This window comes from Dendronephthya gigantea, unplaced genomic scaffold, assembly GCF_004324835.1.
Source record: "Dendronephthya gigantea isolate DGI-Jeju-01 unplaced genomic scaffold, DenGig_1.0 000177F, whole genome shotgun sequence".
In the NCBI taxonomy this organism is placed as follows: Eukaryota; Metazoa; Cnidaria; class Anthozoa; order Malacalcyonacea; family Nephtheidae; genus Dendronephthya; species Dendronephthya gigantea.
The window spans coordinates 329,308-340,805 of record NW_021163187.1 but is presented as its reverse complement, the minus strand read 5'-3'; the positions used below and the strand labels follow the sequence as shown (position 1 = coordinate 340,805).

Here is an 11,498-nt window from a genome sequence, read left to right as displayed (position 1 = left end):
AAAGCAAGCTTCCATTGACGGAGTGTACGGCCAAAATCAAATGAGTGGCAAAACGTCTTATCAAAAGATGAAATATCCGCCCACGTGCGTTCAGAGGGTCGTAGTCATCGAGACCCGACACTTTCAGAGTGCCTATAGATGCCTTGAAAGCACGCAGTATCCGTTTATTTAGCAATGTTGTCAAAGCCATATATGATTATGGTCCTTACGTCCTAGCACCAGCCTACCACATGTTTCGTAAAACATATGCCGATTGGAAAGGCATGTCACAGGCGGACGAAAGATGCACATCGCAGCATTCATGGCTTACATTCCAACCGACGATGTACTCTTGCGCTCCTGAGTTCGAAGTGTAGAAAACAAGGAATCCATTCCAACTATTTCCCTGTTAGATGACGAAGCACCTGGTCCATCTACGTCAGCACGTAAACAAGATTATCTTCAAGTGTCACAACAAATCTCGAATTCTCCTCAACCAAATTTCTGCCATCGGTCCAAGCCACGACGTTCTAGACAAACCACGACGCACGCTTTCCGTATCGCTTCAAGACGCCTTCGGTTCTAAATGTTGTTTTGCTTCCTCACCTCTTACAAGATGCTTTTAATAAAGCCGAAGAACTGTTAAACGAACCCAACTCCATCACTAAAGCGGCTACAGACGATGATCGTTTACGCACAGTTAAAAGCCGCTATGGATCCGTACCATTGATTGTTAATTAAGCCATTCCATAAGAACAGAGACCTCTTTCAGTGTACCTCAAAGGTCTATAAGGCATTAGGAATGTGCTGTGTTGCCTTTGCCGTCGCAGATGAGGTCGGAGTTTTCTGCAATTACCTTTGTGAACTAAGAAAAAAACTTGGCAAGCGAAAGAAGAGCGCTGGTAAAAAAGCTGTCAACTTAACAGCAGCTGTCCAATCTGACTTAAGCTCTTCGCTGAAAGATCACAAAAAGAACGAGACCCAAAAACTTTCACAAAAAGACCGGCTACAAGTGATGAGTCCTCTCCCACTGGACCAGTAAAACAACCCAATGTGCAACAATCATTGCCCACGAACACGCTTGCTGAGGACAATTTCACCCGCATTTACCCTCCATTCTTGTAAACGGAATTTTTATTTCAGCCTGCAAACCAACGTGTCCTCACTGATGCACACTCCGCCATTTTCAGCCAGCCTAGCATCGGCATTCCGCAACCACATCGTCGCCAACAAGTAGTTTTAATTTACAGCAGCAAAGCAACGCTAGCAATCACATTTTGATTCCTGGAAGTCCCGCATGTCCCCATACCGTTAAGAATTAGTACTTCTGCCAAATTCCGTCAGAAAATGCTTTGGCTGTCATCAGGAGTTCACTTCAGGGTACCGAATATCACCTAATAACCTGATCATTAGGTATATCGACAGACGAATCACCGGGCGTGACCATATAGGGATCGTTGACATTTAGTCCTGAGTTCAAAACTACGTATTACCATCCTGACAAAGAGCACATTATGGTGAAGAATGCTGCATTTGATGGTCGTGTCTTCATCCTTTCATTCTGTCTCAGATGCTTTCACCTGAGCAACTTCATGTTGTTAACAATTTAAATCTTAATGTTAAAAACAGCTAAGTAGTCAAGTTAAATGGACATTGTAATGCTCCTCAGTATTGCAAAAAGTAAAGTCTGAAAAGGTGGGGGGGGGGGGTTTACAACATTCAGTTATTACGTTGATATGATTATCGTATGAGCCATTTTCCATATATACTTAGTGGGTCGCGACTCGACCCAGTACCCTGCTCGATTGGGAAATGGCTAATTGATTACGCCTTAGACAAAAAACTGTAGTGTTTGGTATAAGATTAACTTAGATACGATGTCAATCATTGTTTTAGTTATAAATTTACTCGTTTAGCATCACCAATCTTGGGAGCTTTCATTTGAACAATTTTGTTACCTAAGGCCAACCTCGTACCCACGGTCTTTCGTAGGCTTTCCTGGGGGCAATTTTGGGGGAAAGCACTGCAATGAAAAGTGCCCTGCGGCGGAGGTTCACCTAAGGCTAGGCTAACCTGCTTTGATCTCTAAGAACCAGTCACTGATGATTATACTACAATCTTCGACAAAGTCGTATGCGCATTCTTTTCTTTTTATATGTACCTAATCCTTGTTCCCTCTAGCTGCGAAGTTGAGTTTAAGTCATATTAAATTTCCCGCATAACATAACTTCACGTTAGTAAACTATTTTGTTCGAGATTGTAGTAACCACTAACCAGCCTCAATCTTAAATAAGTCCGAGTTAATACTTTACTATAATAAAGACTAACTAAAAGATGCCTCTATAGGGTCTAGTTGTGTTTTTGTTTAAATGAGTTCAAATATTTAAAAAAATTACTTGTGTTTGTGTTTTTCTTACTCGTTTTCATAATTTTTGGGCTCTTTTTGACTCGTTTTCGCTCGTGTTCATGATTTTTTGACTCCTGTTCACTGTGTTCATGATTTTTGGACTCTTGTTCGCTCATGTTCATGAATTTTTGACTCGTGTTCATGATTTTTTGACTCGTGTTCATATTTCTGGAGTCGTGTTCTGACTCGTGTTCATCCGTAATCCACTTATACCTAAAACCCAAGTAGAACGATTCTACAAGAAAAGTTTTCATGGTTAATCTATTTCTTGTGTTTATTAGAAAGGTAGACAAATTAGAAAGGCAGTTGCTACAAATCACTTGCTGAGTTTTGCAAGGGAATTTCTCTTCCAAAACAAGGCTATATACATACAAGAGGGATGGAAAAATAAAATGCATGGGTTCAGCATAGACTATAGGCAACCAACACCGCACATCTTACCACATTTATCGTGAGAATTCCCAACAAACTGCTTAGAAATTTTTCACAGGATAACAGAGAGCTTTTGTTTATCTATTCTTCTCGAATGTCATAGTTATCGTGCGTTGGCTATATAAAACAACAGAATTGGTTTCGATAAAATTGGATCCTGTTAACATGCAAATTTCAAAGTTGGCTGAGTTTACGTATTTCGTTTCTTGCATCTATCTAGCTCGGAAATTTCGCCGCTATATTCTTAACGAAATACTCTATTTTAAATTTAACTATGTCCGGTCTGACCATTTTGGCCGCTTAAAGGAAAGCCCTGTCTTTACCTACATCAGAGCACACAACATGTCGACAGCGGCGTGAGTCACGACTTCATTATTCCTGTTCAAAGCTTTCACAGTTTTCACACCAGCCTTCTCACGGAAGCTGAAAAAGCAAAAAAGAAACACGGTCTAGAAAGTGAACTGGTTGAGTAAACAGCGTGTGTTGTGGTTAAAGATAAACGTTTCTCACCTAGTGAGCGTTGTGAAAGCGCGAACCTGCTTTGGATCGAACCCAACGTCTCAAAGCGTGAAACAGCGCTTCGAGATCTTTATCTGATATTTTGTTTTGGTCTCCTGCAAATAGACAAAACTTTTTAACTATTTTATGTATATAATGAACACCTGCGAAGGTAATCCCAGCTAACACAATTACGTTGTAGCAACGTTGTACGAACGTTTGCCGAACGTACACACTACGTTGTAATTAACGTCGTTAGAACGTACTTTTGTGAACTCCCACGAACGGATTAAACACGTCGGGATTGACGTACCAGTTTTACGTTCGTACAACCTTCGGTCGACGTTCGGACATTTATACAACGTTCATAGCACGTTTCTGGAACGTTCCAACAACGTACAGTGAACGTTCACTTAACTGTTGGTATGAAACGTCCTCATTAGTTTGAAAGGCATTTTTCAGACAAGTCCTTGAATTATCAAATTTCATGCAATATATGCATGTTAAAAATTTTTATCTTGCTTAAATTATTGGTCAACAATACAACATGATGTACAGGATAGAATGCAATTTATTTAAATAAAACTTAACTGTGTATACATGTATAAAATTAATACGAATCAAACCATTTACAATATTCTGTATTATATATATATGTATATCATGCCAAAAGGCCTATCTACATGATGCGATTAGTCGTATGCGATTCATATACCGGCGTATGTATTCGAGTAAATACGTGTGTAAAGATGTCAAATTTTAAATTTCGTTTTAATAAACTGAGGAACAGAAAGACTGGCATCAGCAATCGTTTTCATACGTCTGGATAAGAATCGCATACCACTATAATCGCATCGTGTAGATAGGCCTTAGATAAAATGTACACCATAAAATAAGTTATGCACTTCCTTGCTCCTGGTTCCTACGATCCTGCAAAGAAAAAAACGCAATAAATGTTAGGTATATGTTGGACATATAAGCCCTTCAAATTTATGGTAATATGTCAAACATTAATTAGAGTCTATATAAGATAATTTTCATATACGGACCGTAAGACGCGCGTCTCCTGTATATGTAGTTTGCACCTTACTAGTGGCTAGTATTAGAGTTTGAAAATTCGATTGTGACAAAGATTGTGAAGAGGTCCGCATTGCTGTAATGCGAGCCTCGTACTCTAGCAATTATAGAGGTGAGTTATAGTTACCTTGTATCTAGAGCCACCGGATTTCTGTGGAGCATGCTTCAAATACTCTGCAATTTGTTCCTCGATGTCTATTTCACTTACACCTTTGTGAACACGTAGACAGGCCTCTATAATTAAACAAAAATAGAACAATTATAGCTAATTATCAGAAAGGGTTAATAGCAATGAGCCAGTTGTTCGAAAGGTGGATTAGCACTAAAGCACCTGTACAGTACATGGGTACATTCATCACCAAACAGAATACATTATAATTCATTATTTCCTGGTAAAGCCTGGCAAAATATCATGGGCCAAACAATAATGTACAAATATACTATGCTATACTTACTGATAACAATTTTCGAGACAGCAAGTTCTTTAAATGCCCGCTTTGCTTTTCTCCCCTTCAGACTATATAATGACCACAGCTTGTTTGTTCCAACCTTAGCCAGGATTCTTCTTGTGCTAACACCATGGTTATGCCCACACAGAGCAAGGAAGAATTGTAACTACAAGTAAAATATTTATATTAATTAATTTATCGTGAACAAAAACAGTACGTGGCAGAACAAATGGCAAACCAGGGTGTCTGCATTATGCTCATTACCATTTTTTTCCTAGCATCTTCATCTGCAAGTCGATCATTAAGGTTTTCCAATTCCTCAACTGAGTCCAGAGGATTGGGAATAATATCCTCAGCATGTCATTTCCACTAACACCTCTTGTGGCACCAAGTACTACCCGCAAAATTGATTGCTTCTTCTTGTTTTTTCAGCATTATATCAAGCTTCGTCGAACAGATCTTTGAAAGCCTAATGACATTTTAATGTATTTATACTATTAATTATGTAACTTTGTTAGGAATGGATGACCAGCTTTCTTGATATGCAAAATGACTACAGAAACATAAATGCACATATATTAATTATACATTACGTGCATAATTGAAACAACATATCCACAAAACAAAAAATCAGACAAGATCTCATGGACTCTAAAGAAACCACGCCAACTTACTGTCGTGATCCTGATGTAGAGAGTTGCGATTGCCTGATTTTGGTGTTTCAAAAGAGTCTGTAGTTGCACCAGAACCTGACAATTGAGAAGAAAATTACTGAAAATGCAAAAGTTTAATTTGACTCTGAACAATATAGCGCAATGTTCTAGATAGTACCCATATGTACACTGGCCATGTTTTATGACAACACTATAATATGTGATAAACACATGTGTTTTAATAGTACTTAAATTTTGTCATGGCTTCACAACATGACCCGTTATTGCAGCAAGAAAGTGTTCAGTATAGACAAAATATGCAACATTAAGTTGAGCACATTTTTATTCCTTGAAGCTATGTCCAGATTTGAAATAGTGATTTCTTCTTTAGTAACTGTTTGAGAAAGACTACCACTACATAAAATATTTCTCTTTGGCAAAGCATAACGAAATCAAGTATACATACTGAATGCTGGCTTCTTTCACATGAATCCTGTTGCCTTCAGGAGTTCCAACAGCTGTTTGATAAAAAATAGCCTCAGTCTGGCCTAGCATATGAATTAATGACTCAACGTACATACAGTACACTGTACAATAAAAGCTAGAAAATCAAATGGAACATTCTTACTTCCATGGACATTCTGTACACCAGAACTTAAACTGGTCCTAGATGCATCAGTGAGAGGATTGCTCAGGGCACTAAAAATTTCTGAATATCAACAAAGTATAAATTAATACAACAGCAATAAAAACGTTTTAACTAAAAAGTATGACCTTATTTAACTACTTTCAAAATATCAGGCATTAGAAAGACGATTTTGCGAATTATTCAAAAGAATATGTGATTTGCACTGGTCATATTTAATTACACATAAAAACACATTCAATGCTTACCACTGGGATTTAAAGAGAACACCTGATTGACTGCATTTACAACTGAACCATCTTGAAGAACATCATGATGACCCAGGCTATTGCTCACATCGAAGGTTGACAAACCCTTTCTCTGAGCCATGGGCAGACTCATTTCATTCGATGGATTTGATGAAAAGCTCGGTGCAACAGGGAGCAATGGTGTAATAACTGGGGAAGATGATGTAGGGGCTGACTTCTTTTTCCCATTTTTTGAGATATCTTCATCCGCTAAAATGTAAATGAGAGAAACAACTATAACCTCAGTTGCAGAACAATATAAGTGCTATACACCACACCTGGTCATGATTGAGAACACTTTTTCTCAGGGCGAAAATCCCATCCTTACTATGTAAGAAATATAAACCTAATGCCCTCAACATTTCAACTACAGTAGCCTGTTGAGCAATACCAAAGAACTTACTATCACTGCCTTCTGAATATTCAAATAAACTGGCTTTTGTGCGCCTTCTTTTTCTTGCATGGCCAGAATCTGAATCGGATTCAACATTTGATGTTTCTTCAGCCCTTTTCAAAATCTTTTGTGCTTTTGCTACTGAATCTAATAATAATAAACATGGCATATAAAACTCTAATTGGCAATTTACTTGTCAGGGCAGGTGTCCAGATAAAGTGTTAAAAAGTGCCATTACTGTAATGGTTGGAACCTTCAAAAAGCTCCCGACACAATTTTCAAAGCTATTAAAAACAAACCTGTATATGAGAAAACTCTGACTTTATAAGCAATCCAAGTTTCTTTGTCTGGAATCTCGAGCTTCCTTAATTTATGAGATGCATTATTTCGTGGCCAGTAGCAGTATAATTCCTAGAATGACAAGTTTTGTAAACAAAAATACTGTTAAACTAGAGTATTTAGCAACATAAGATCATCATGGAATGGTCTATTTAGGGTGTTAGCAAGTCAAAAATTTGGCATGATACATGTACCCTGTTTTCACAACCAAATCTAGCCAGCAATTATCACAATTTAGAAAAAGGAAACTGGGTAACACCCAAGAACTATTCTGCAAGTGAACAAAATTCAACAAATTCTAACTACTTACACAATCAATTGTCTCAATCCAACATGTTGCAACAATTTCCACTAATTGTTCCTCTATAAATTCAACGACAGCATATATGTTGTTTGCCATCTATAACAGAAACAATAATTAAACAAATTGCATAATTTTTTGGGATTTTAGAGGTGCAGAATTATAATTAAAACCAGTACCTTCAGTGCAGAGTGCTGTTAGTATTTTGTGTGCAATATAGCCATGAATATAATTTTGTCAGGGCCAAGATTAATTTTTATGGCTTTTCTCTTGAGATCTTTGGAAGGCAGTAGTCTCATATTTGTCCAGCGTTGGTTAGCCTTGTAAGCACCAATGAGGCGGGAATCACATGGAGTCATGAAGATGGATTCAGTTTTGCTATAAACTCGGCATTGAAATAATTCATCCCCATTGTGATCATGATTGCCAGTCTTATCTACTACTTCACAACATGATGATTCAGACAAAATAAAAACATTATCTGGATTTTTTACACTGACTGCATCCTCATCTACAAGTTCAATGGAACCAGAGTGTTCACTCATGCGTTTTGCAATCTGTGCAATTGGACTCTTCCCTGATCGCACAAGACGTTTCAACTTTTGCATGTAGTTTTCAAATGGGAAAGAACTACACGCGTCTAAACTTTCAAACTCTTCAACCACATCTGCCAAATGAACCATACTATGCACATTATATACCAAAAACTCATCACCATACAAACATTTGCCTTGCTCAACAAAGTATTCCATGAGTTGCTTCGCATATTCCCTGTAAGTCTTAGCTAACATAGGGCACACCAAAATGCAGCTAGCAACGCTAAGAGATAAGAAGTGCTCATATAAATCTGGTCTTAGGATACCGGATAGAACAATTTTTCCAGTATACAAAAGAAATTGCCGAAACTCAGTGGCCTTCCACCGATCAATTTCTGCTAAGCTCCGTGGCTTACGTGCAAATGTGCTGGGTATGGAAGACTTGACCTCTATCAATTTAGTACTGATAGACTCCGCCTGGCCAGCCGATATCTTAACTTCTCGCTTTCCTCGTAACCATAGCAGAAGCAATTTCTTCATGACGCCCAGACACAATTGATGCATGTAGTCAATCGGAAATTTCTTAATCATATCAACTGGCAATTTACTGAAGGGACTAACACCATTATGATGCCCTTCATGCACTTGTTCTCTAAAAGAAACATCTGTCCGCAACTCAACATTTCTAATCAGAGAGTACACGACCAACCCATATGCCCTTCTGTGCACATTTATCACACCCAAAATAGCCAGAACACAACTTTGTGCCTTTTACAAGGGCTCTAGCGGGAGCATCACAAACTACACATCTTAAACAAACTGAAAGAACAGTTTCACCGTCTTGGAGCCCATTCTGTAGAAGATTATTCAAATCTCCAATTAGGTCATCCAAAAAATCCAAATCAACTGGTTTGGAATTACCACAGGTTAAAACCACTGGGAAAACAACTACAGGTGTGATATTTACAATGGCACATAATACTGGCCATAAACACTTCCTTGAACTCTTAAATAATGGAAGACCATCAACATTCAAAGAAATTTCAAGAGAATTAGTCCTAGCAATTATGTCTGAAGGATATTTCTTAAAGTGTTTCAACAATTGATTAGCAAGGGGAAAATAAACATATTCCATTCCAGACTTTTCCTGAATGGTGATATTTCTGGATGTGTGCAGCAAGGCACGAGCAGTAAGAGGCAAGTTTGGATGCCCATTCTCTTTCAACACAGAAAGAAGACCATCAAGTGCATTATGTTTTATCATAAACCTATTAGCCCAATTGGTTAAGCCTTCAGCAAGAGAATCATCTAACAAATTATCATTCTCCGAATCTGATGAAGAAATAGAGTTATCATGCCAAGTCTCATCCAAATTTAACCTATCATGATTGCTTAAGTGATTTTCCACAACAGAGGTGCAGATACGTTTAACAGGCTGCTGGTCATGATCATCTGACACAGTTACAGTGTCATGGTTCGGGGGTGCTGAATCAAAAGGTAGTTCAAATAATTCAGTATCATCAACTTCAACTGGAATGGGAGCACTAGTACGTTTTAAACTACGAGCTGCAGCAGTCCAGTTCTTCCTATACTGTGCTCGGTTTGCTTTCATTTATGAAGCTGCAATAAACAACAGAATATAATCACTCATTGCTTTTTTTTTGGTTTGAGAAACTACCTGCAGTTGAAATTTTGCAGTGATGTTTAGAAATATGAAAGTTAATTAAGTCTATCATAAATGTAGGTATACATGCAAAATATACAATATGAATAAAACATAAAATATTGAGCAGTTCTAATTGCAAAATCGACTTCTGTGTGACAATTACTCATGATTCCACTTCTCTTTGAATGTATTTCTCTATATTCCCTGTTTAATTAAAATGACTATGTCAACTACACCCCATGAAAATTCAACACAGTTTGTGGGTGCAACAAAACTTCTGACAAACTTAAAACTTATTTGTTAAATATATTATTCACCAGTAATTACTTGAATCAAATACCTATTTTAAATATATTATAGTCATACAACTATTCAATATTAATGTTACAGCATTCAGAATAATAAAAAATGCCAAGTATATGATGTAGTCATGCTGTAGGATCTATTATTGTGCATTCTTATGAAGGATCTATATATTATGGTGCAACAAAAATTTGTTTTAGTTTTAACAAGATTGATTAATTATCAAAACCTGCAAACTGCAAAATCTATACCATGAATTTGTGGTCACAGCTGGCAAATGGGTTGTGTTGCACAAACATTGAAACTTTAAATATCAAGTTCAAATTTTAAGTGCACACAGGTATCACAGTGCCATACTACATGTAGGCCTATATACATGTAGGCCCATATATATAAGGGCCTGCTCCTGCTTGCTGGGAAATTGTAGTGTGTCAACTCTCATGCTTTTAACATACTGTATTTTTTCAATTACCTTAAAAAGCAATTTGATAATTAATGAAAAAGATTTAAGTGGAGCATTTTAGAGGTAATAAGTTAAAATAAGCAAATTTGAGCACAGCAAACATTATTTCTTACATACTGTACATGATACATTTATGACTATATCATGTATGACTGTATGACTATAACAGTGGATATCAATTTACTTTTTTTTGAATAAGCTCTTCAATTATTAAACATATAAAAAGATAAAAGAGAGACAATTTACACCTTATCTAATGTACTAGAGTAACATAAATTATTTATACTTGATTGAATCAGACCAAACTGGCAATTATTGATGGATTGAACTCAACCGATTTCAATCCTTCTTAAAACATGCCCATCCGTATTTTTGGAAAGGTGTAATATCTTTTATCTTCCTTTAAAGTTTAAACTATGATTTAATTATTCTATATAAAGCCGTTTAATGAAACGATAACTGTTTATAAAGGATGATGAAAACCACCATATGGCGGCCATCTTAAATGCAAATATTAACATGCCTAAAAATCTTTCCTCGCAATATATGTAAATATTTTCATACACATTAAATTACTAGCTAGTAAGAATATAATCCCGTGCTTTTGGGCTTATATTCTACACAAACGTTCTTTGATAGAACCTCTAAAATCGCTATACTTTCGCAATATTAAATATGATAATTAGTGAGAGCTATAAACGTATATGATCGTCTTGGTATAAATATTTATAAGTCTTATAAATCTAGTATTCTCTGTATATAGGTAACATAATTATACTTACTTTAAAATCAAGCGACAATATCCGTAACAAAATCTTCTGTAAATAATACGTATGACTCCAGCAATAGCCAAGACAGAACGACAGAACACGCTTCAAACAGTAAAAATTTTACAGCGGGAAGAGACGATCAAAGACGAACACGCGTTCAAAGTTCAAACAGATATCACGTGTCACTATGATATATATATATATATATATATATATATATTCGAAAATGGCAACGTTGTATCTACGTTATTTGAAGGTTTATGAATACGTTTTGCTTTGACGTCGTCTCGACGTTAAC

At 36.7% G+C, this 11,498-nt stretch overlaps 3 protein-coding genes across 3 annotated transcripts; all 3 read right to left on the bottom strand.

Moving 5' to 3' along the window:
• Positions 1-4,050: 4,050 nt before the first annotated feature.
• LOC114538219 lies at positions 4,051-5,189 on the bottom strand. The gene is made up of 4 exons (XM_028559368.1): positions 5,107-5,189; positions 4,849-5,008; positions 4,521-4,627; positions 4,051-4,246 (listed from the first exon to the last, which is right to left on the bottom strand). Exons 1-4 carry the CDS (start codon positions 5,107-5,109, stop codon positions 4,214-4,216), a joined length of 303 nt encoding a protein of 100 aa, XP_028415169.1. The 5' UTR covers positions 5,110-5,189; the 3' UTR covers positions 4,051-4,213.
• A 150-nt stretch (positions 5,190-5,339) lies between these two features.
• LOC114538215 lies at positions 5,340-7,733 on the bottom strand. Its single transcript, XM_028559365.1, has 10 exons — positions 7,642-7,733; positions 7,472-7,561; positions 7,122-7,233; positions 6,832-6,969; positions 6,390-6,638; positions 6,124-6,204; positions 5,962-6,043; positions 5,684-5,706; positions 5,517-5,591; positions 5,340-5,395 (listed from the first exon to the last, which is right to left on the bottom strand). Exons 2-10 carry the CDS (start codon positions 7,559-7,561, stop codon positions 5,340-5,342), a joined length of 906 nt encoding a protein of 301 aa, XP_028415166.1. The 5' UTR covers positions 7,642-7,733.
• Positions 7,734-8,683: 950 nt separating this feature from the next.
• LOC114538214 lies at positions 8,684-11,376 on the bottom strand. Its single transcript, XM_028559364.1, has 2 exons — positions 11,213-11,376; positions 8,684-9,618 (listed from the first exon to the last, which is right to left on the bottom strand). Exon 2 carries the CDS (start codon positions 9,608-9,610, stop codon positions 8,684-8,686), a length of 927 nt encoding a protein of 308 aa, XP_028415165.1. The 5' UTR covers positions 9,611-9,618; positions 11,213-11,376.
• Positions 11,377-11,498: the final 122 nt, after the last annotated feature.

Coding starts and splice junctions, on each gene's coding strand:
- LOC114538215 (XM_028559365.1), bottom strand. CDS start 7,561: ATGGCAAACAACATATATGCTGTCGTTGAATTTATAGAGGAACAATTA. Junction 6,044..6,123: donor TGTACAGAATGTCCATGGAA/GTAAGAATGTTC, acceptor TTCATATGCTAG/GCCAGACTGAGGCTATTTTT. Junction 5,592..5,683: donor TGTCATAAAACATGGCCAGT/GTACATATGGGT, acceptor CTCAATTGTCAG/GTTCTGGTGCAACTACAGAC.
- LOC114538214 (XM_028559364.1), bottom strand. CDS start 9,610: ATGAAAGCAAACCGAGCACAGTATAGGAAGAACTGGACTGCTGCAGCT.
- LOC114538219 (XM_028559368.1), bottom strand. Junction 4,628..4,848: donor TGTCTCGAAAATTGTTATCA/GTAAGTATAGCA, acceptor GTTTAATTATAG/AGGCCTGTCTACGTGTTCAC. Junction 4,247..4,520: donor CCGGTGGCTCTAGATACAAG/GTAACTATAACT, acceptor TTTTCTTTGCAG/GATCGTAGGAACCAGGAGCA.